The following is a 22,902-nucleotide window of genomic DNA, read 5'->3' on the forward strand; positions in this document are numbered from 1 at the left end:
TGTATCTCAATAAGTACCATGCTCTTGCTATTTGTACAGTATTACAGCTACAAAAAGGTAAAATCCTTATCTAAAGATTAGAACTATAATACAAGATTGCCACATAAGCCAAACAGACAGTACACTAATCCCTTACTAACAATGTAACTGGTTTCCAAACTTTTGCTCGCAAGCAAGATTGCCACATAAGCCAAACAGACAGTACACTAATCCCTTACTAACAATGTAACTGGTTTCCAAACTTTTGCTCGCAAGTAAAAAGTCACACTATATTTTCAGAACAATTAATGGAAAGCTGTCATTTTTTGTACTGCAAGAATAAATGTCACCAATATCAATAATTTTTGTTTATAAATTGAAGGTAACTATAAACCTGCCAATGCATTGTGAAAATGTAAAGATTTCTAAAGCAAGTAGAACTTGGAAGCACATATAAACATGAGCATGAAATGCTTTCCAGCCATTTGGTAACTGTGCCAACCAAGAGAGAGGGTTAACATTCTCATTACTCCTCTGAGCCAAATTTTATTATAAGCTGATTTTTTTTTAAAAGATAAAACTGGAAGATCCAAGATGGCCATTTAGGAACAGCTCGGACTTGCAGCTCCCAGTGAAAGTGCAGAGGGTAAGTGGACACTGCATTTTTATTGCCCACGGACCAGGAGATTCCCAGGCAGAGGAGCCCTACAGGTCACCAGCGTGGCTGTTTTGGCTGGAGCGGTTCTTTTGGTTGGCATGGCTGCTTTGCTCCGCGTGGCTACTTTGTCGGTGCCCCTGCCTGGCAGTTCTCTGTACAAAACACACTGGTCCAGGTGCCCTTTTGACTGGCAATTGGAGCCCCAGGAAGTCGCCCATTCATCTGATTAAAGAGGGGACTGAACAGGGAGCCAGGCCAGGAGATTCCTGGGCAAAAAAAAGCACCACAAATCTCAGCACTGCTGTTTAAGCTGGCACAGTGAGTCGCTGCACAGGAAATCACACAGATCCCGGCGCCCTTTCAACAGGCAACTGGAACACCTGGGATAGAGTTGACTGTTCAACTAAAAATGGGAAAAAAAGGCTCTGAGGCAGGGAGCCAGGTGATCAGGCTCGGCTGGTCCCACCCCCACAAAAGAACAGCTATCAGAAACTCTCTGGATTGAGAGTTTTCACAGCAAGCGCAGCTGAACCCGGGACGGTCCAGCTCTGTGTGGGAGGGGTGTCCACAATTACCGAGGCACTCCACCACTACGGAGGTAGTCCACCATTGCTGAGGCAGCCTGCCGTTGCCAAAGGCAACCTGCCATTACAGAGAGAGTCCGCCAATACAGAGGCGGGCCACCATTGCCGAGGCAGTTCTAACTACACCCGTATAAACAAGACTGCAGGGAAGTTCATAGGGCAGCTGGGCGGAGCCCACAGCAGCTCAGCAAAGCCTCTGCAGACAGTGACTAGGCTGCCTCCTTGCTGGGCAGGGCAGCCCTGAAAAAAAAAAAAAGGCAGCAGCACAATGGAAACTCATAACTCCCTGGGACAGAGCACCTGGGAACAAAAAGCGGTTTATGAGTTCTGCTGCAGCAGACCTAAACGTACCTGCCCATAAGCTCTGAATGAACAATGGAGCTCACAGCTCAGCACTTGAGCTCCTATAAAGGACAGACTGTCTCCTCAAGCAGCTCCCTGACCCATGTATATCCAAAGAGTCACCTCATAAAAGAGAGATCAGACTGACATTTGGCGGGTATCCTTCTGGGACAAAGACAGCAGAAGAAGAAACTGGTAGCAACCCTTACTGTTCTGCAGCTGCTGCAGGCGATCCCCAGGCAAGCAGGGCCTAGAGTAGACCTCAGCAGTCCTACAGCAGAAGGGCTAGACTGTTAGAAGGAAAACTAAGAAACAGAAATAACTTCATCATCAACAAACAGAATGTCCACTCAGACACCCAATCAGAAAGTCAGCAACTACAAAGACGACAGGTAGATAAATCCATAAAGATGGGAAGAAACCAGCACAAAAAGAATGAAAACACCTGAAACTAGAACACCTCTCCTCCTACAAGGGATCACAACTCCTCACCAGCAAGGGAACAAGGTTGAATGGAGAACGAGTGTGATGAAATGACAGAATCAGACTTCAGAAGGTGGGTAGTAAAAAACCTCTGTGAACTAAAAGAACATGTTCTAACCCAATGCAAAGAAACTAAGAACCTTGAAAAAACATTTGACAAAATGCTAACGAGAATGGACAAAATAGAAAGGAATATAAGTGAATTGATGGAGCTGAAAAACACAACATGAGAACTTCATGAAGCATGCACAAGTTTCAACAGCCAAATTGACCAAGCAGAAGAAAGGATATCAGAGGTCGAAGATCAACTCAATGAAATAAAACGAGAAGGCATGATTAGAGAAAAAAGGGTAAAAAGGAATGAACAAAGTTTCCAAGAAATGTGGGACTATGTGAAAAGACCTAATCTACGTTTGATAGGTGTACCTGAATGCGACGAAGAGAATGAATCCAAGCGGGAAAATACTCTTCAGGATATTATCCAGGAAAACTTCCCCAACCTAGCAAGGCAGGCCAATATTCAAGTCAAGGAAATACAGAAAACACCACAAAGATATTCCTCACGAAGAGCAACCCCAAGGCACATAATCGTCATATTCACCAGGGTTGAAATGAAGGAGAAAATACTAAGGGCAGCCAGAGAGAAAGGTCAGGTTACCCACAAAGGGAAGCCCATCAGACTCACAGCAGATCTCTCAGCAGAAACCCTACAAGCCAGAAGAGAGTGGGGGCCAATATTCAACATCCTTAAAGAAAAGAACTTTCAACCCAGAATCTCATATCCAGCCAAACTAAGCTTCATAAGTGAAGGAAAAATAAAATCCTTTGCAAACAAGCAAGTACTCAGAGATTTCATCACCACCAGGCCTGCTTAACAAGAGCTCCTGAAAGAGGCTCTACACATAGAAAGGAACAACCAGTACCAGCCACTCCAAAAACATGCCAAATGGTAAAGAGCATCAACACAATGAAGAATCTGCATCAACTAATGGGCAAAACAGCCAGCTAGCACCAAAATGGCAGTATCAAATTCACACATAACAACATTAACCCTAAATGTAAATGGACTAAATGCCCCAATCAAAAGACACAGACTGGCAAACTGGATAAAAAGCCAAAAGCCATCGGTGTGCTGTATCCACGAAACGTATCTCACATGCAAGGATAAACAAAGGCTCAAAATAAAGGGATGGAGGAAGATTTACCAAGCAAATGGAGAGCAAAAAAAAAAGCAGGAGTTGCAATTCTCATCTCTGATAAAATGGACTTTAAAGCAACAAAGATCAAAAGAGACAAAGAAAGACATTACATAATGGTGAAAGGATCAATGCAACAAGAAGAGCTAACGATCCTAAATATATACGCACCCAATACAGGAGCACCCAGATACATAAAGCAAGTTCTTAATGACTTACAAAGAGACTTAGACTCCCACACAATTATAGTGGGAGACTTTAACACCCCATTGTCAGTATTAGACAGATCAACCAGACAGAAAATTAACAAGGATATCGAGGACTTGAACTCAGACCTGGACCAAGCAAACCTAATAGACATTTACAGAACTCTCCACCCCAAAGCCACAGAATATACATTCTTCTCAGCACCACATCACACCTACTCTAAAATTGACCACATAATTGGGAGTAAATCACCCCTCAGCAAATGCAAAAGAAGGGAAATCATAACAAAGTCTCTCAGACCACAGTGCAATCAAGTTAGAACTCAGAATTCAAAAACTAACTCAGAACCGCACAGCTTCATGGAAACTGAACAACTTGCTCTTGAATGTTGACTGGATAAACAATGAAATGAAAGCAGAAATAAAGATGTTCTTAGAAACCAACGAGAATGAAGACACAACATACCAAAATCTCTGGGACACATTTAAAGCAGTCTCTAGAGGAAAATATATAGCAATAAATGCCCACATGAGAAGAACGGAGAGATCTAAAATTGACACACTATCGTCAAAATTGAAAGAGCTAGAGGAGCAAGATCAAAAAAACTCAAAACCTAGCAGAAGACAAGAAATAGTTAAGATCAGAGCAGAACTGAAGGAGATAGAGACATAAAAAACCCTTCAAAAAATCAATAAATCCAGGAGCTGGTTTTTTGAAAAGATCAACAAAATAGACCACTAGCCATATTAATAAAAAAGAAAAGAGAGAATAACCAAATTAATGTGATAAAAAACGATAAAGGGGATATCACCACAGATTCCACAGAAATTCAAACCATCATCAGAGATTATTACAAACAACTCTATGCACATAAACTAGTAAACCTGGAAGAAATGGATACATTCCTGGACACTTGCCTCCTCCCATGCCTAAACCAGGAAGAAGCCGAAACCCTGAACAGACCCATAACAAGGTCTGAAGTTGAGGCAGCAATTAAGAGCCTACCACCCAAAAAAAGCCCAGGTCCAGACAGGTTCACAGCCAAATTCTACCAGACATACAAAGAGGAGCTGGTACCATTCCTTCTGAAACTATTCCAACAATCCAGAAAGAGGGAATCCTTCCCAAATCATTTTATGAGACCAACATCATCCTGATACCAAAACCTGGCAGAGACTCAACAAGAAAAGAAAACTTCAGGCCAATATCCATGATGAAAAATAGATGCAAATATCTTCAATAAAATACTGGCAAGCCAATTGCAACAGCACATCAAAAAGCTTATCCACCATGATCAAGTAGGCTTCATCCTGGGGATGCAAGGATGGTTCAACATACACAAGTCTATAAACGTAATTCACCACATAAACAGAACCAAAGACAAAAACCACATGATTATCTCAATTGATGCAGAGAAGGCCTTTGACAAAATTCAACAGCCCTTTATGCTAAAAACCCTCAATAAGCTAGGTATTGATGGAACGTATCTCAAAATAATAAAAGCTATTTACAACAAACCAAGAGCCAATATCATACTGAATGGGCAAAAACTGGAAGCATTCCCTTTGAAATCTGGCACTACACAAGGATGCCCTCTCTCACTGCTCCTATTCAATGTAGTATTGGAAGTTCTAGCCAGAGCAATCAGGCAAGAAAAAGAAATAAAGCGTATTAATTTAGGAAAGAAGGAAGTAAAACTGTCTCCATTTGCAGATGACATGATTGTATATCAAGAAGACCCCATCGTCTCAGCCCAAAATCTCCTGAAACTGATAAGCAACTTCAGCAAAGTCTCAGGATACAAAATCAATGTGCAAAAATCAGAAGCATTCCTATACACCAATAACAGACTTAAAGAGAGCCAAATCAAGAACGACCTGACATTCACAATTGCCACAAAGGGCATAAAATACCTAGGAATACAACTAACAAGGAATGTAAAGGACCTCTTCAAGGAGAACTACAAGCCACTGCTCAACAAAATAGGAGAGGACACAAACAGATGGAGAAACATTCCATGTTCATGGTTAGGAAGAATCAATATCGTGAAAATGGCCATACTGCCCAAAGTAATTTACAGATTCAACGCTATCCCCATCAAGCTACCAATCACCTTCTTCACATAACTGGAAAAAAACACCTTAAACTTCATATGGAACCAAAAGAGAGCCCGCATAGCCACGTCAATTCTAAGCAAAAAGAACAAAGCAGGAGGCATCACACTACCGGACTTCAAACTATACTACAAGGCTACAGTAATCAAAACAGCATGGTACTGGTACCAAAACAGAGATATAGACCAATGGAACAGAACAGAGGCCTCAGAAGCAACACAACATATCTACAACCATCTGATCTTTTGACAAACCTGACAAAAACAAGCAATGGGGAAAGGATTCCCTGTTTAATAAATGGTGTTGGGAAAACTGGCTAGCCATGTGCAGAAAGCAGAAACTGGACCCCTTCCTGACACCTTACACTAAAATTAACTCCAGATTAATTAAAGACTTAAACATAAGACCTAACACCATAAAAACCCTAGAAGAAAAACCCTAGGCAAAACCATTCAGGACATAGGCGTAGGCAAGGACTTCATGACCAAAACACCAAAAGCATTGGCAACAAAAGCCAAAATAGACAAATGGGACCTAATCAAACTCCACAGCTTCTGTATGGCAAAAGAAACAGTCATTAGAGTGAATTGGCAACCAACAGAATGGGAAAAAATGTTTGCAGTTTACCCATCTGACAAAGGGTTGATATCCAGAATTTACAAAGAACTAAAACAGATTTACAAGAAAAAAACAAGCCCATTCAAAAGTGGGCAAAGGATATGAACAGACACTTTACAAAAGAAGACATACATGAGGCCAACAAACATGAAAAAATGCTCATCATCACTGGTCATCAGAGAAGTGCAAATCAAAACAACATTGAGATACCATCTCACGCCAGTTAGAATGGCTGTCATTAAAAAATCTGGAGACAACAGATGCTGGAGAGGATGTGGAGAAATAGGAACACTTGTACAATGTTGGTGGGAGTGTAAATTAGTTCAACCATTGTTGAAGACAGTGTAGCGATTCCTCAGGGACCTAGAAATAGAAATTCCATTTGACCCGGCAATCCCATTACTGGTTATATATCCAAAGGATTATAAATCATTCTACTATAAGGACACGTACACACGAATGTTCATTGCAGCACTGTTTACAATAGCAAAGACCTGGAACCAACCCAAATGCCCATCGATGATAGACTGGACAGGGTAAATGTGGCACATATACACCATGGAATATTATGCAGCCATAAAAAACAATGAGTTCGTGTCCTTTGTAGGGACATGGATGAACCTGGAAACCATCATTCTCAGCAAACTGACACGAGAGCAGAAAATCAAACACCGCATGTTCTCACTCATAGGCAGGTGTTGAACAATGAGAACACATGGACACAGGGAGGGGAACACTACACACTGGGGTCTGTTGGGGGGGGAAAGGGGAGGGACAATGGGGGGTGGGGAGTTGGGGAGAGATAGCATGGGGAGAAATGCCAGATATAGGTGATGGGGAGGAAGGCAGCAAATCACACTACCACATGTGTACCTATGCAATAATCTTGCATGTTCTTCACATGTACCCCAAAACCTAAAATGCAATAAAATAAATTTAAAAAAAAAAAAACCCTTTCGGTGTAAATACATGGGCTATGAAAGAAAGTATATTGAGACAAGCCACGACTTACATTAAAATGATGCTAAGATCTAAAAGCATGATAAGAAAACATGGCACACATGTCTCTAATGATAAAAATTTTTGCCACACCTGGTTGATCCTTACAGTTAAAAAAGAAAGAAAGAAACCTTGCCAGCAAACATACTAAAGAGAAAACAGAATTTTGTCCGTGCAAGAAGCTTGACAACAGACCACTGCTCTAGCAGTGACTGGACTGACTACAGTGCCAGAGAGGTTGGAGGAAGAAAAGCTCTACAGGCCCTTGGACAATAAGGGAAATCTCCATGGAAGAGATAAGCTGGAACCAGCACTCCAAACCAACCTAGACAGGGAGCTACAGAACTAACAGAAATAGAGTTAAAACACCACTGTTGTTACTGATAGTGACTTTAGCAGAGGTAGGCTTAGCCCCCAATGGACTCACAGACCTGGAGAAAGGACAGTTCAAATCACTCCTGAGGAGGGGGGAACCCATACATATAAGCATTTATATTCCACTCATGTTCTCTCTCTGGACAGTTATTGCCTTGGGTTTGTTAATTATGAACATACATATATTCTCAAACCTAGAAAGGAAAGTACTTGAAGCCAAAATATTTGGCTTCTCTAATTTCTAGGAAGGAAAGATCAGAAAGCCAGAAAACCTAAAGAAAGATCATCTCATGTCTGGCAACTCTGCATCAATCTAAGAAAAGATACTATCCATTGCTAGCAGGAATGAGGGAAACAAAGGCAAAAGGACAAAACGGGAGGTCAAACAACTTCATGATTCTTCCACACTTAGGTCTTCATAATGGGCTTCCATCGCTTTGTATGAAGTGATCCTCTGAAATATCAGATATGCTCATTAAAAAATTTTTTTAATTACAATCATTACTTTTGAAATTACCATTTGTGTTGTGCCATTAATGTGTAAACTGAATTACATGTGGTTTGAAATCAAGTTTTCTTTTATTTTTTATTTTTTGTAAAAGGCTAGTCAAGTGAAGCAGTGGGAATGGAGAAGGAACAAAGAAATCTGTAACTGGCTGTGATCAATTAGTTGTAAACACCACTGCACTCCGACCAGCCGAGATCAAGTTTTCTATAGCTTCACTTAATCAGATAAGAAAGCAGACAAAGGAAGTTTATTCAAATAATGTTAGACACAAGATTTAAAGTACTTAGGCGTATATAAAACAAAGTTAATTTGGGTCAGCAAATTAAAATGCAGCACAGACAAACCTAAAGCAGGAGCTTTCATAGGTATAATTCAAATGAGGCTATTTCAACTTACAATCTGCAGAATGTATCAGAATGTATCTGTGTGTGTGTGAGTGTGTACATACATACGAAGAAATGGTTTGACTTGATACAAAGAAAGAAGCAAGGTAACTTCACAAATTCGCTTCTAGTTCGATATCCTCCTGTTTTGTCAAGTAAGACACTAACTCCTTAAAATTAATGGGTGCTCTCAGTAAACTAGCAATAGAGGGGAACTTCCTTAACTTCATAAAGAGTATCTTAAAAAAAACCTCTAAAACTTAACACAATATTTAACGGTGAGAAACTAGGTTTCTCACAAAGATCAGAAACAAGGCAAGAATGTCCCCTCTCACCTTTCTGATTCAACATCATACTACAAGTCCTGTAAGACAGCTGGGCGCGGTCGCTCACACCTGTAATCCCAGCACTTTGGGAGGCCGAGGCAGGCGGATCATGAGGTCAAGATATTGAGACCATACTGGACAACATGGTGAAACCCTGTCTCTACTAAAAATACAAAAAATTAGCTGGGCATGGTGGCATATGACTATAGTCCCAGCTACTAGGGAGTCTGAGGCAGAAGAATCACTTGAACCCAGGAGGCAGAGGTTGCAGTGAGCCAAGATCACACCACTACACTCCAAGCCTGGTAACAGAGCAAGACTCCGTCTAAAAAAAAAAAAAAAATCCAGTAGGACAAGAAAAGGAAATAAAAAGTACACTGATTGAGAAGGAATAAATAAAAATGTCTTTATTTGCAGAACATGTTCACCTACATAGAAAACACAAAAGAATTGACAGAAAAACTGAAAAGAATAATTATATAGCAAGATTACAGGATACAAGATTCATATACAGAAATTGTTCACTTTCCTTTATACTAGTAATGAATAAATGGCATTTGAAATTAAAAATACAATATCATTTACTTTAGCACAACACCCCTAAAAAATAAAATACTTAGATATAAAAATAACAAAATATGCACAAGATCTATATGAGGAAAACTATAAAATTCTAGAAAGAACTAAACAAATGGAGAGATATTCCATGGTTTGTTTTTTTTTTATTTTAACTTTTTGTTTGAGACAGGGTCTCACTCTGTCACCCAGGCTGTAGTGCAATGATGCAATCTTTACTCAAACTGCAACCTCCACCTCCTGGGCTCAAGCAATTCTCCTGCCTTAGCCTCCCTAGTAGTTGGGACTACAAGCACGAACCACCATGCCCAGCTAATTTTTGTATTTTTTGTAGAGATGGGGTTTTGCCAAATTGCCCAGGCTGGTATTGAACTCCTGAGATCAAGTAGTCTTCCCGCCTTGGCCTCCCAAAATGCTGGGATTACAGGCACAAGCCACCATGCCTGCCTATTCCATGTTTATGGACAGGAAGACTCAATAATGTCAAGATGTCAGTTCTTCCCAACATGATCTATACATTCAATAGAATATAAATCAAAAATTCAACAAGTCATTTTGTGGATATTGACAAAGTGATTCTAACATTTATATAGACAGGCAAAAGACCCAGAATAGCCAACACAATACTGAAGAACAAAATTGGAGGACTGACACTACCCAACTTGAAGAATTCAACCTATAGTAATCAAGACAGTATGGTATTTGCAAAAGAATGAAGAAATGGTTCAATGAACCTTAATAGAGAGCCCAGAAATAAACTTACATAAATATAATCAAACAATGTTTGACAAAGAAGCAAAGGCAATACAATGAGGAAACAAAACTGGAACTGGACACCCAAAAGAAAAAAGATAAATCTAGACACAAACTTTATACCCTTCACACACAAAAAAAAATCAAAATAGATCACAGACCTAAATGTAAAGTGTAAAACTGTAAGAATCCTAGAAGATAACATCGGAGAAAATTTAGATGACCTTGGGTATGGTGATGACTTTTTAGATACAACACCAAAGGCACAGCCTATGAAATAATTAATAAGCTGAACTTTACTAAACTTTCTGCTCTGTAAAAGACAGTATCAAGAGGATGAGAAGACAAGCCATAGACTGGGAGAAAATATTTTCAGCAGACACATCTGATAAAGGACTGTTATTCAAAATATACAAAGAATACTTAAAATTCAACAATAAGAAAATGAACCCAATTAATAAGAAAGCAATCAACCCAAAAAATATAATGGGCCAAAGACCTTAACAGACATATCACCAAAGAAGATACATAGATGACAACCAAGCAATGAAAAGATGCTCCACATCATGTCATCAGGGAAATGCAAATAAACTAACAATGAGATACCACTACACACCAACTAGAATAGCCCAAACCCAGAACACTGACAATGCCCAATGCTGGCAAGGATGCAACAAGAGCTTCGCTGCTATGGGGATGGAAATGGTATAGCCGCTTTGGAAAACAGTTTGGCAGTTTCTTACAAAACTAAACATACCCTTACTGTAAGACATAACAATCACGCTCCTTGGTATTTACCTAAAAGAACTGAAAGCTTATGTCCACACAAAAACCTGCACATGGATGTTTACAGCAACTTTATTCATAACTGTCAAAAACTGGAAGCAACCAAGATGTTCTTCAGCAGATAAGTGAATAAATAAACTGTGGCACATCCAGACAATGGAGTATTATTCAGGGCTAAAAAGAAATTAGCTACCAAGCCATGACAAGGCACAGAGAAACCTTAAATGCATTATACTAAGTGAAAGAAGCTAATTTGAAAAGGCTATGTACTACTGTATGATTCCAACTATATGGCATTCTAGAAAATGCAAAACTATGGAAACAGTAAAAAGATCAGTGGTTGCCATGGGTTAGGAGGTGGTAAGGATGAGCAGGCACAGCACAGAGAATTTTTAGGGCAGTGAAACTATATACTACATGATACCATAATGGCGAATACATATCATCATACATTTGTCAAAACCCACAGAATATACAATACCAAGAGTGAACCCTAATGTAAACTATGCTCTCTGGTTCGCTGGTAATGTTGTCAAGGTAGGTTCACCAACATAACATATGCACTACTTTTCAGGGGACTGATAATGGGAGCAGCTAAGCATGTTCTGGGCAAAGAGCATATGGGGAAAATCTCTGTACCTTCTGCTTAATTTTACTGTGAATCTAAAACAGCTTCAATTAAGCATATTAAAAAAAGAAAATTGCTCTCCAACTTACATAAAAAATTAATGGGTAAACATCACATTAATATCAATTATAGAAGTTCTTCTAAACTAAGGTATAGAAGAACATTTTTAGTGTCAGAAGACGAAGGTAAGTCATAACTCCACCACTGAAGAGTTCAGTGATCTTTGTTAGACAAGTTGCTCAGCTTCCTTGAATTTCTTAAAAAAAAAAAAAGAAGGGATGGGTACAGTGGCCCATGCCTGTATTCCCAGTGCTTTAGGAGGCTGAGGCAGGAAGATCACTTGAGGCCAGGAGTTTGAGACCAGTCTGGGCAACACAGTAATACCTGACTCAACAAGAATATTTTTTAAAAAAAAGATAAAAGAAAAACCAGGATCATAATATCTACCTCACAGAGTTATATTTTTTTAATTGAGAAAAGGACATTAAAACCACAGGAATACATAATAAAATGAACTGAATTCATGACTACAATATCTGTTTCAGAACTACTTGTTTTCTTACATAGAAAATCAGTTCATATTCAACATAGATTTTGCCACGTTGAAAAGGTCATCCACTAATATTTCCTACAAGGATTCTTACCAATTTTGGTTTTAAGATACAATTTCTGACTAAACATCTGGACAAAATGGCTACTTCTTATTTTCTAGCTGTACTTAATTCATTAGAAAAGAAAGATTATCTTTCCAAGTTCAGCTTCTCACTCACAAATACCAAATAACTGTGAGCATGGAAGAGAATACCGAATGTTATGTGAACCTGTCTTGTAAGCTGCAGCCACGCACAAAGGCTAGTTATTCCCTCAAAAAGTTCTGCTCTCTACTCTGGGTTCCAGGCTTTACATGGAAATTTGGGGACTCTACTTTCTCTTTCAGCTCAGTATCTCTTGTCTGCAACCTCTTTAATCAAATTCACAAAGAACGTTAAATACCAAAGACATTCAATACTCCCTCCCAGGGTTTTTGAAGTAAATTAAGTATGAGAAAGTAGCACATTTTTTTTCTTTTGAAAGTAGCACATTATATATGGTGTTTATGTATTCATAAATCTTACCTGAGGGTAGGGCTGCAAAATGTTCACCATCCCCTTGGGAATTATTTATTATTGCAGCTTCGCTGGAATGCACTGTGGGCTCTTCTGTTTTAGCCTCTGATAACTTCAGGATACAGTAAAAAAAAAAAAAAAAATACAATTTAGATTCATTTTAATGAATTCACTACCTAAAGGATCCAAAAACATTATATGTTTCTTTTTCTTTGTTTTTTTGAGACGGAGTCTCACTCTATCACCCAGACTGGAATGCAGTCGTGCAATCTCAGCTCACTGCAACCTCCGACTCCTGGATTCAAATGATTGTCATGCCTGAGCCACCTGAGTAGATAGGATTACAGTGTGCACCAACCACGCTAGGCTAATTTTTGTATTTTTAGTAGAGATGGGGTTTTGCCATGTTGGCCAGGTTGGTCTCAAACTCCTGGCCTCAGGTGATCCACCCACCTTGGCCTCTCAAAGTGCTGGAATTACAGGCATGAGCCATCATGTCTGGCCTCTTTAAAAGAAAGTATAAAGTATACACTCTTATAGGAAAGTATATACTTTTGGCCAGGTGCCGTGACTCATGCCTATAATCCCAGCATTTTGGGAGGCCAAGGCCAGTGGATCACTTGAGGTCAGGAGTTTGAGACCAGCCTGGCTGACATGGTGAAACCCTGTCTCTATTAAAAGCACAAAAATTAGCCAGGTATAGTGGCAGGTGCCTATAATCCCAGCTACTCGAGAGGCTGAGGCACGAGAATCGCTTGAACCTGGGAAGCAGAGGTTGCAGTGGGCCAAGATCTCGCCACTACACTCCAGCTTTGGCAAAAGAACAAGATTCAATCTCAAAAAAAAAAAAAGTATATAATTTCTATATTAAGAAGTATAAAACGTTGGCGAGGCAAAGTGGCTCATGCCTATAGTCCCAGCATTTTGGGAAGCCAAGGTGGGTGGATCACATGAGGTCAGAGTTCAAGACCAGACTGGCCAATATGGTGAAACCCCATCTCTACTAAAAATTTAAAAAAATTAGCCAGGTGTGGTGGCACAGGCTTGTAATCTCAGTTACTTGGAACACTGAGGCAGGGGAATCTCTTGAACCAAGGAGGCAGAGGTTGCAGTAAGCCAAGATTGTGCCACTGCACTCCAGCCCAGGTGACAGAGTGAGACTCTATCTCAAAAAAAAAAAAAAAAAAAAAAAAAAAGTATAAAAAGTTCTGGCTGGGCACAGTGGCTCTCATCTGTAATCCCAGCACTTTGGGAAGCCAAAGTGGGCAAATTATGAGGTCAGGAATTCAAGACCAGCCTGACCAACATGGTGAAACCCTGTCTCTACTAAAAATACAAAAATTAGCCTGGCATGGTGGTGGGCACCTGTAATCCCAGCTACTCGGGAAGCTGAGGCAGGAGAATCGCTTGAACCTGGGAGGCGGAGGCTGCAGTGAGCTGAGATTGCTCCACTGCACTCTGGCCTGGGCAACAGAGTGAGAGTCAGCCTGAAGAAAAAAAAAAAAAAAAAAAAAAAAAAAGTTGTTCTGTGAGTTACCAGGACAAAAATAAAGGGGAAAAAAGTATAAAAAGTTAAATACAAATGCTTATACTTGCCAAAAAAATGACTACTTTGAGGAATTATGTAGTTCCACATAAGTATAAATTTTAATAGTAAGAACTAGGTGTAAACTTAATAAGAGATAACAGCCATAAATATAAAATACTTTTGTTATATGTTCTGTAGGCACCTGTTTTTTCCTCTTCCTTTCTTCTTCCTGTTCATATTCCTCTTTTGATTTTCTAAAATACACAAAAATAAGGTAAAAAGTAATTTTCCTTTTTTGGTCAAAGAACAAATATTCAACTAAGCAACATGCTAACCTAAGCTTACAATACAAGGCATATTAGACACAAAGATGGAAGATAATCAAGCCTTGCTCTAAAATGGCTTACAGTCAACTGGGAAAGACACACATAGGCATACAGCATAATATAGTTAGTAACATAAAATACAGGTCTACCTATTTCTTCTAGAACTCCAAATGAACAAAGATCAACAGATTTGAAATCCTAATTTGAATGGCAAACCTCATTAATAAGGTTATAATTAATAAACCCAATTTGAATGGCAAATCTCATTAATAAGGACTTCAATCACCCTCTTTAGAGAGATCAATTACACCCCTCTTGATAAGAGCCATAACGCCCCTCTTGATAAAATGCTATTGTTCCGGTGACATCTGAGCTAACATCAAGCACTCGTGATACCACTGTCCCAAAGCCTATCAGTTTTTGTAAACTGCTCACTGAGACATACTGATTTTGGAAAGTAACCAAGTTCAACTGTTATACATGTTCACAACTAAGTTCTATTACTTATACAGTAGTATATCCCCTCAAAAGCTCTTAGAAAATAAAATCTAAAAATACAATGCTGACCAGTTTTCAGGCCACCAATCAACCAACACAACCACTCCAAATCAAAACTTTACCAGTCCTTTGAACCAAAAACCCTTACCTCTCAAACCTTAAACTCATAGCATTCTGTATCATCTCAGGCTCCCATTTTCCCCTGCCATCCAAAGAAGGATCTGGCAAGAAAGGGTTTAGTTCACCAGCATATCTGCTGCCCTCTCCATAATCACTCAAACTCCCTGAAATTAAGCACCGAGCTCCTGCCATAGTTTCCCAACAGGCCCATCCTCCTATCCTCTCTTCTGCTTTGGAGGTGGGACAAAGTTCCTAAGCAGGGGAACCACAGGATGCTAGACAATGGTCATGTGTGGTAGTATGGTTGGAGAAGTGGTGACCCCAAAGGCCAATGCCATAGTCTGCAGGTGACACCGTGATTATAGCATCCTTTTGCCCTAAACCTAATATATTCTCACAGGAGATTTAAAAATTAGGAGCTACTACTGCTCCTTCCTTCCAAAATTCCCATAAAGGTCAGGGCACAACAGGCTCAAAAGAAAAAGGAATGTCCCTTAACCTATATTAGTTCTGTGTGGACCCCCTTATTGGTCTGCACACTCCTTGCCAGGCATTTGGCTGAGAATCATATAACAGGGGAGACAAAGAGACTGGCAAGACACTCATCTAGGAGAGATGCCTCTCACTGTCCTTGCTCCCTTGCAGGTTACTATCACCAAGTTGGCTATTCAAACTGTGGAGTCTAGATGCCCAGCCTCCTACCATGTGACACCTAGAATATGCCACCTCCATCATGAGATCCAGAAGCCATAGAGTTTTCTGCTTAGCTCAAGTCATTATGCCTCTCTCCAGAGATCAGGCTGGGTCTACTGCAACTTTTCCCATTGGTGGCTACTTTCCTATTCCTATAATGGGAGTGTGAAAAGACCCTCTCACTTAGACAGAAAATAACTTTTTTTGTCATTAAGAAATATATTCACAGTCATATAATGATAAATCATTTTGATGGTCTTCAGTGGAGAATTCAGCAATTTTATTAGTTCATATTTGTCAGGCAAAAGCATATGTACAGATCATACAATATTACTAATGATTCATTTAAAAAATAATTAGAGATTGGTACCTAAGAACTTCCCTCAGGATTTTCATCTCTTCCTGTTCAAGGTCACTGACCACATCAGAGCCATCCGTTAAGCATTCAGGTAATACACCTGTTTGAAACCAAAGACCACATGGAATAGTATCAACTCAACTGAAAACATCTATTTCTCACTGTTCTAGTTCCTTACGCAGAAGTTAACTTCAGATCTATCATGGTAACTTCCTAAGGTATTATCTTTTTAACTACCATCTTTTGTTTTTTATTTATTTTTTAATTTTTTTTATTGAGACAGAGTCTCTGTCTGTCACCCAGGCCAGAGTGCAGTGGTGTGATATCAGCTCACTGCAACCTCTGCCTCCCAGATTCAAGCAATTCTGCCTCAGCCTCTGGAGTAACTGGGATTATAGCTGCCCACCACCATGCCCAGCCAATTTTTAGTAGAGGTGGGGTTTCAACATGTCAGCCAAGTTGGTCTCAAACTCCTGACCTCAAGTGATGTGCCTGCCTCGGCCTCCCAAAGTGCTAGGATTATAAGCATGAGCCACCACTCCCAGCCATTTTTAACTACCATCTTTTAAGCCTTTTTTTATTTTACGGAGTAAGCCCCACCAAAAACCCCACAATTTTAACTAGAAATATCTATTAGTAACTATTTTATTGTCAATTAAAATAACAATGTGTGGCAGCAAACATTTGTTAATATGTTTTTCTCTTCCATAATCACATAGCGTCTGAGAATATACCATGGAAATCATTGAGTTAGGCTTAACAATGAAACTGATCTCAAAGGTGCCCCTTAAATGAGAAGAGTCACAAAACAAAATATGATTTTGTTAACTGAAATAACATTAAAACTCTTCGTTCATATTTTATCAGATGCTATTGAAAAGGGCCCTGCTTACTATGTGCAATAAAAGCATGGTGCTAAGCACTTTGGGGGGCTACAAAGATGAATAAAATGATCTCTGCCCTTGAAGCTTCTGTTCAGATACTGGTCTAATAATCATAAACCAGGGAAGTAGCAGCTTCAGCCCAAGAAAATAAAAAGTAACTTAAAATATTGGTTTAATTTACTTTATTATCTTTTCTTCCTGCAAAGCAGGTGGATTGGTAATAATTGTTCTGTTTCTATCTATAATTATTACATTCCACAACATTAGCAGAATGCTGCTTAATTTTTACCTTCCATTTCTTTATTCACATATGACTGTGGGATTTTGGATCCACTCTAAAATAGCTTTATTACTCTAATCCTCCTCATGTTTAAATACGTTTTTAAAAGTTAAATGTTTTCTTTTGCGGTAAGTGCAATTTTAAGAAATAATGCAGAAAGCTGCTATGTACTCTTTACCCCGTTTCCCCAAGTGATAACATCTTACAAAACTATAGTAGTACAGTATCACAACCAGAAAATTGACATCTGAATAATCCATCAATCTTAAGTGCATTTTTGCTCAGTCAAAAAAATATACACTTATTATTCTAATCATCTTTCTAAGGAAACTGAAAGTACTAAGAATAACACAACAGTACAAAGTACTTAAAAACCATCAAAATAATACTCTCATTTGCATTTTCTCCAAATTCTTTAATAAGATACAACCAAGAATCCAGAGAGCCTTTGATTTTTTTTTCTCATCATTAGGACTATTTTCAAATAGTCTGCAGCTTTGAGTATAATCGACATTAAGGTACTCACCCCTGGATCTCAGTTAGGCAACATTCTTTCTTTCTTTCTTTTATTTTTTTAGTTTTGAGACAGAGTCTTACTCTATTGCCCAAGCTGGCATGCAGTGGGGCATAGTTCACTGCCGCCTCAAACTTCTGGGCTCAGGCAATCCTCCTGCCTCAGCCTCTGAAAGCACTGGGGCCACAGGCATGAGCCACTGTGCCTGGCCAGCAAAACTCTTAAATACATGTATTAGAAAGTCTATAGCAGAAACTAAGTTATTAGTTTATGTTTAAATGTAAGTAAAATGCCCCATGCTGTGGTCTGACAATAGTCATTATTCTACATCATTCCCCTTCTCCTCCCTTGCTAATAGAAGTCAGCTTTTGCAGAATTATCAGGCAGCTAAGTACTTAGAGGCAGGGCCCTCCCCTATCCCAGGACAGTGACCCCTAATTGGTTCAAGCCGATCATAATGGTCTCATTCCCCTTGCCAGATGGTTTAAGAAAGGCAAGTGACCTGAATCCTAATCAATAGGACTTGAGGGGAAAACTGGAAGGCTTCCATGAAATTGTTGTCTTGCTAACAAAAAGAGATATACAGAAGGATGTACTATTCCATTTCTTCATAAGACATTGTTGAGTCTGCATTCAGTCCAGCCAAAGTATAATTATGAGAGAAGATCCTGAGAATGGCACAGTGTAAAGATGCAAAGTGTCAAGGTCCTTGATCACATCACTGAGCCACTATGTTACCCAACTCTGAACCTGCCTTCCTTCTGTCCCTTCCTCTGGACTTCTTGTTCTGGGAGATGTTTTTTTCATTGGGGTGTTCTTTTACTGATAGCCTGAGGCATCCACATGATATAAGATATGCATTTATTCCCTTTTTATTAAAACCTAAATGAGTTTCCAATTAAATTCCAAACTGAAAACTACAGAATGCCAATGTCAAGTTCACTATGTCTTCTCCTGATACCCTAAAAAATATTTTTTACTAACACACTTATTAAAATTCTCTAACTCACAAGTCAGAATGAAGCACAGTTTTCAGGAAAATTCAAAGGAAAGGATTTTATAGAGCAAACCACAGTAGAAAGACACAGACTATTTTCCAAACTTATTTACATGGAAGTAATAGCACTGTGATGCATTCTTCAGGGCTAGGGTGGTGTTCTCCCCCTACCCACATACAACAGTTCTATTAGTTACTGGGGAAAGCATCTTGGGGGTCTAGTAGATGATTATGATGGTAGCTGGCTCTACGAGTCTCTACTCACATAGTCAAGTGAGAAGTAAACTCTCCAACAAGGGCTCTGCAAAATTCTCATGTTTGCCATGCAACAACAGAAGCCCTATTGTTTCACGTTCCAGGCCCTTAAGAGCAAACGATGCAACTGAACTATAGATCTCACATCTTCAAGAAACAATCAAAGGAAAGGTCCTGCTGCCAAACCATTAAAGAGACTGATTATCTGCCATGGTAAAAAACATCATGGCCATCTAGTGAGCTAAGGAAGACATAGAAATTAAGGTGAGGTTACCACAGCAAGAAATGTGAAACAGAAATGATAATACGGGTTAGAAAGAGATGATAATCTGGGTACAATAACAAGCAGCATGGTTAGAAACTCAGCTGTTTTGAGTCAGGATGTTAAATGTAGTTCAGGCACACAAGAAGGGAACAAGAGCAGGAAGAGCTAGAGAGAAAGTGAGCTTGACACAGAGTTGGGGAAAGATAAAACTAATGAGGGTCAATAGGGCTTTGAGTTCCATTTTTCTCTTCCACGTGACACTGGTACAAGCATATTTGTCTCTGCCCAGTGCCTTAGAACAGTACGTTTCGGTATGGTCCCAGGACCAGCAGCTTCAGCATCACCTGGGAACTTGTTTGTGTTACTCTGTTTTCATGCTGCTGATAAAGACATATCCAAGACTGGGCAATTTACACAGCAAACAGGTTTAACCAGACTTACATTTCCATATGGCTGGGGAAGCCTGACAATCATGACAGAAGGCAAGGAGGAGCAATCGCCTCTTATATGGATGGCAGCAGGCAAAGAGAGAGCTTGTGCAGGAAGACTCCCACTTTTCAAAACCATCACATCTCGTGAGACTTATTCACTATCAGGAGAACAGCATGGGAAGGACCTGCCCCCATGATTCAATTATCTCCCACTGGGTTCCTCCCACAACACATGGGAATTCAGGATGAGATTTGGGTGAGGGCACAGCCAAACCATATCACTGTTAAAAATGCAAATTATCAATACTCCAGACCTATTAAATCAGAAACTGGGAGGCAGCCATATGTGCTTCAGCAAGCCCTCCAACCATTTCCAATACTTGCTAAGGCTTAAGAACCACTGCTTCCTACAAAGGTCCTAACAATCATAAGCCAGAAGAAGGATGAACACCTCTCAACAGTAACTACCACTATGACCACTTAAAAATACTTAATTTCATAAACATAATGGCTGGGCAGAAAATCGAACTCTGTGAAATCCAAAGTATCATTGAATTCTGGTCTCCTTTTTTTGAGATGTCAAATACAGGTCAGGAAGTTTACTCTTAAATCTCAAGTCAGCTAAAGTCTTTCAAACGAAATAAATGTACACAAGGTAGCTACATTTAAGACCATATTAAAATTAGAATAGTCAAAACTGTAAACAAAAATACACTTAGCACTTAGATTTCTAACTTCAATATTTTACCATTTCTCTCTTGAATTATGCGAATGGCTTGCAGCTGCATTTCAATGTTTTTCTGGACCATCATTGCTTTAAAGATAGTAAAATCTTCTGCTGCCAACACAGGTTGCAAAATGGCCTGTGGAAAGAAGCCTCAAGTGAAATGAAGGTTCAAATTTTAAAATTATTGCCCACACATTCAAATTATTTCCACTGCAAAACCATAGATTAATTCAAGAATGCTACCTTATTATGTATGACTAGATGTCTCAAAGGGACAATTTAAAATTTTTACTTTAAAAACAGGGTTCTCGGCCAGGCACACTGGCTCATGCCTGTAATCCCAACACTTCGGGAGGCTGAGGTGGGCAGATCACTTGAGGTCAGGAGTTCAAGATTAGCCTGGTCAACATGGTGAAACCCCGTCTCTACTAAAAAAATACAAAAATTAGCTGGGTGTGGTGGCACGCTCCTGTAGTCCCAGCTTATCAGGAGGCTAAGATGGGAGAATCGCTTGAACCAGGAGACAGAGGTTGCAGTGAGCCAAGATCACGCTTCTGCATTCCAGCCTGGGTGGTGGAGCAAAACTCCATTTAAAAAAAAAAAAAAAATTTTCAGAAGAATGAATATTATGGTATGCAAATTATATCTCAATAAAGTTGTTTAAAAAGAAAGCTGGAATAGCTTAATTTAATTTCAGATAAAGTAGACCTCAGAACAAGAAAGATGATCAGGAATAAAGATGGACATTTGTTTACAATTCTATAACATATAATACTTTACAATTATTCTATGATTATATATTTTATATATAGTATAATTACATAATTCCTTATAATTCTATAAAACAAAAATTGTGGCCAGTCACGGTGGCTCATGCGTGTAATCCTAGCACTTTGGGAGGCTGAGGTGGGTGGATAACCTAAGGTCAGCGGTTTGAGACCAGCCTGGCCAATATGGTGGAAGGTACGTACCACCATGCCCTGCTAATTTTTTTGTATTTTGTAGAGATGTAGTTCCACCATGTTGCCAAGGCTGGTCTCAAACTCCTAGGCTCAAGCAATCTGCCCACCTTGGCCTCCCAAAGTGCTTGGGATTATAGGCATGAGTCACCATGCCTGGCCCACATGTGTTTTTTAGAGTGTGTTGTTTAATCTCCAAGTATTTTGGCTTTTCCCAACTATCTTTTGTTATTTTTTTTCCAGTTTAATTAGGTTGTGGTCTGAAAGCAGACACTGTATGATTTCCATTTTAAATTTGTTGAGATGTCTTTTATGGCCCATAATGTAATCTGTCTTGACTATTCTGTGTGATCTTGAGAAGAATGTGTATTTTTGGTTGTTAGATGAAGTGGTGTATAAATCTCCATTAAATTCAGCTGACTGAAGCTGCTGTTTGTTTATTTATTTATTTATTTATTTAAAGACAGAGTCTTGCTCTGTCGCCCAGGCCAGAGTGCAGTAGTGCAATATCAGCTCACTGCAACTTCCACCTCCCAGGTTCAAGCAATTCTCCTGCCTCAGCCTCCCGAAAAGCTGGGATTACAAGCGCCTACCACCAAGCCACACTAATTTTTGTATTTTTAGTAGAGACAAGGTTTCACCATGTTGGCCATTCTGGTCTCGAATTCCTGACCTTAAGTGATCTGCTCATCTCAGCCTCCCAAAGTTCTAGGATTACAGGCATGAACCACCACCATGCCCGGCCTGAAGGTGCTGTTTAGTTCAACTATGTCTTTATTGATTTTCTAACTACTGGATCTGTCCAAAACTGACAGAGGGTGCTAAAGTCTCCAACTATAATCATGTATTAATCTATTTCTCCTTGCAGTTCCGTTTCTGCCTCACACATTTTGTTGCTTTGTTATTAGGTGCATACACGTTAAGGATTGTTATGTCTTCTTGGAAATCGCTAGATTTTTTCACATAATGTGGGCGTACCAATAACATCTAAATTATTATTATTATTTTTTTTTTAGACAGGGTCTCACTTTGCAGCCCAGGTTGGAGTACAGTGGTACAGTCATAGCTCACTGCAAGCCTCAAATTCTTGGGCTCAAGCAATCCGCCCACCTCAGCCTCTCAAGTAGCTAGGACTACAGGAGCATGTCACCATGCCCAGCTAATTCTTGTATTTGTATTTTTTGTAGAGATGGGGTCTTGCTTTGTAGCATAGGCTGGTATCGAGCCACTGGCCTAAAGCAATCCCCCTCCCTTGGCCTCCCAAAGCACTGGGATTGCAGGTATGAGCTATCACACCCAGCCAAAATATAGTGGCTCATACCTGTAATCTCAGAGCTTTGAGAGGCTGAGGCAGGAGGATTGCTTGAGGCCAGGAGCTCAAGACCAGCCTGGGCAACACAGCACAACTCCCTTTCTACAAAAAAAACTGAAAAATTAGCCAGGCAT

The 22,902-nt window shown here is 39.6% G+C and overlaps 1 protein-coding gene across 2 annotated transcripts in view; it reads right to left on the reverse strand.

The window, feature by feature from the left end:
- CFAP36 (cilia and flagella associated protein 36) overlaps positions 1-22,902 on the reverse strand; it is a 33,616-nt gene that overhangs the window by 1,346 nt on the left and 9,368 nt on the right. Inside the window, exons 4-7 of one of the 2 annotated variants that reach the window (XM_032292093.1) lie at positions 20,519-20,633; positions 16,157-16,244; positions 14,352-14,403; positions 12,631-12,733 (exon numbers count right to left, since the gene is read on the reverse strand). In XM_032292093.1, the coding sequence (XP_032147984.1) occupies positions 12,631-12,733; positions 14,352-14,403; positions 16,157-16,244; positions 20,519-20,633 (358 nt within the window). Of the gene's footprint in view, positions 1-12,630; positions 12,734-14,327; positions 14,404-16,156; positions 16,245-20,518; positions 20,634-22,902 lie in introns of both variants that reach the window. The other variant, XM_032292092.1, reaches the window with a different exon arrangement.

Source organism: Sapajus apella, unplaced genomic scaffold, assembly GCF_009761245.1.
Source record: "Sapajus apella isolate SASKATOON/1434 unplaced genomic scaffold, GSC_monkey_1.0 scaffold26, whole genome shotgun sequence".
Classification (NCBI taxonomy): Eukaryota; Metazoa; Chordata; class Mammalia; order Primates; family Cebidae; genus Sapajus; species Sapajus apella.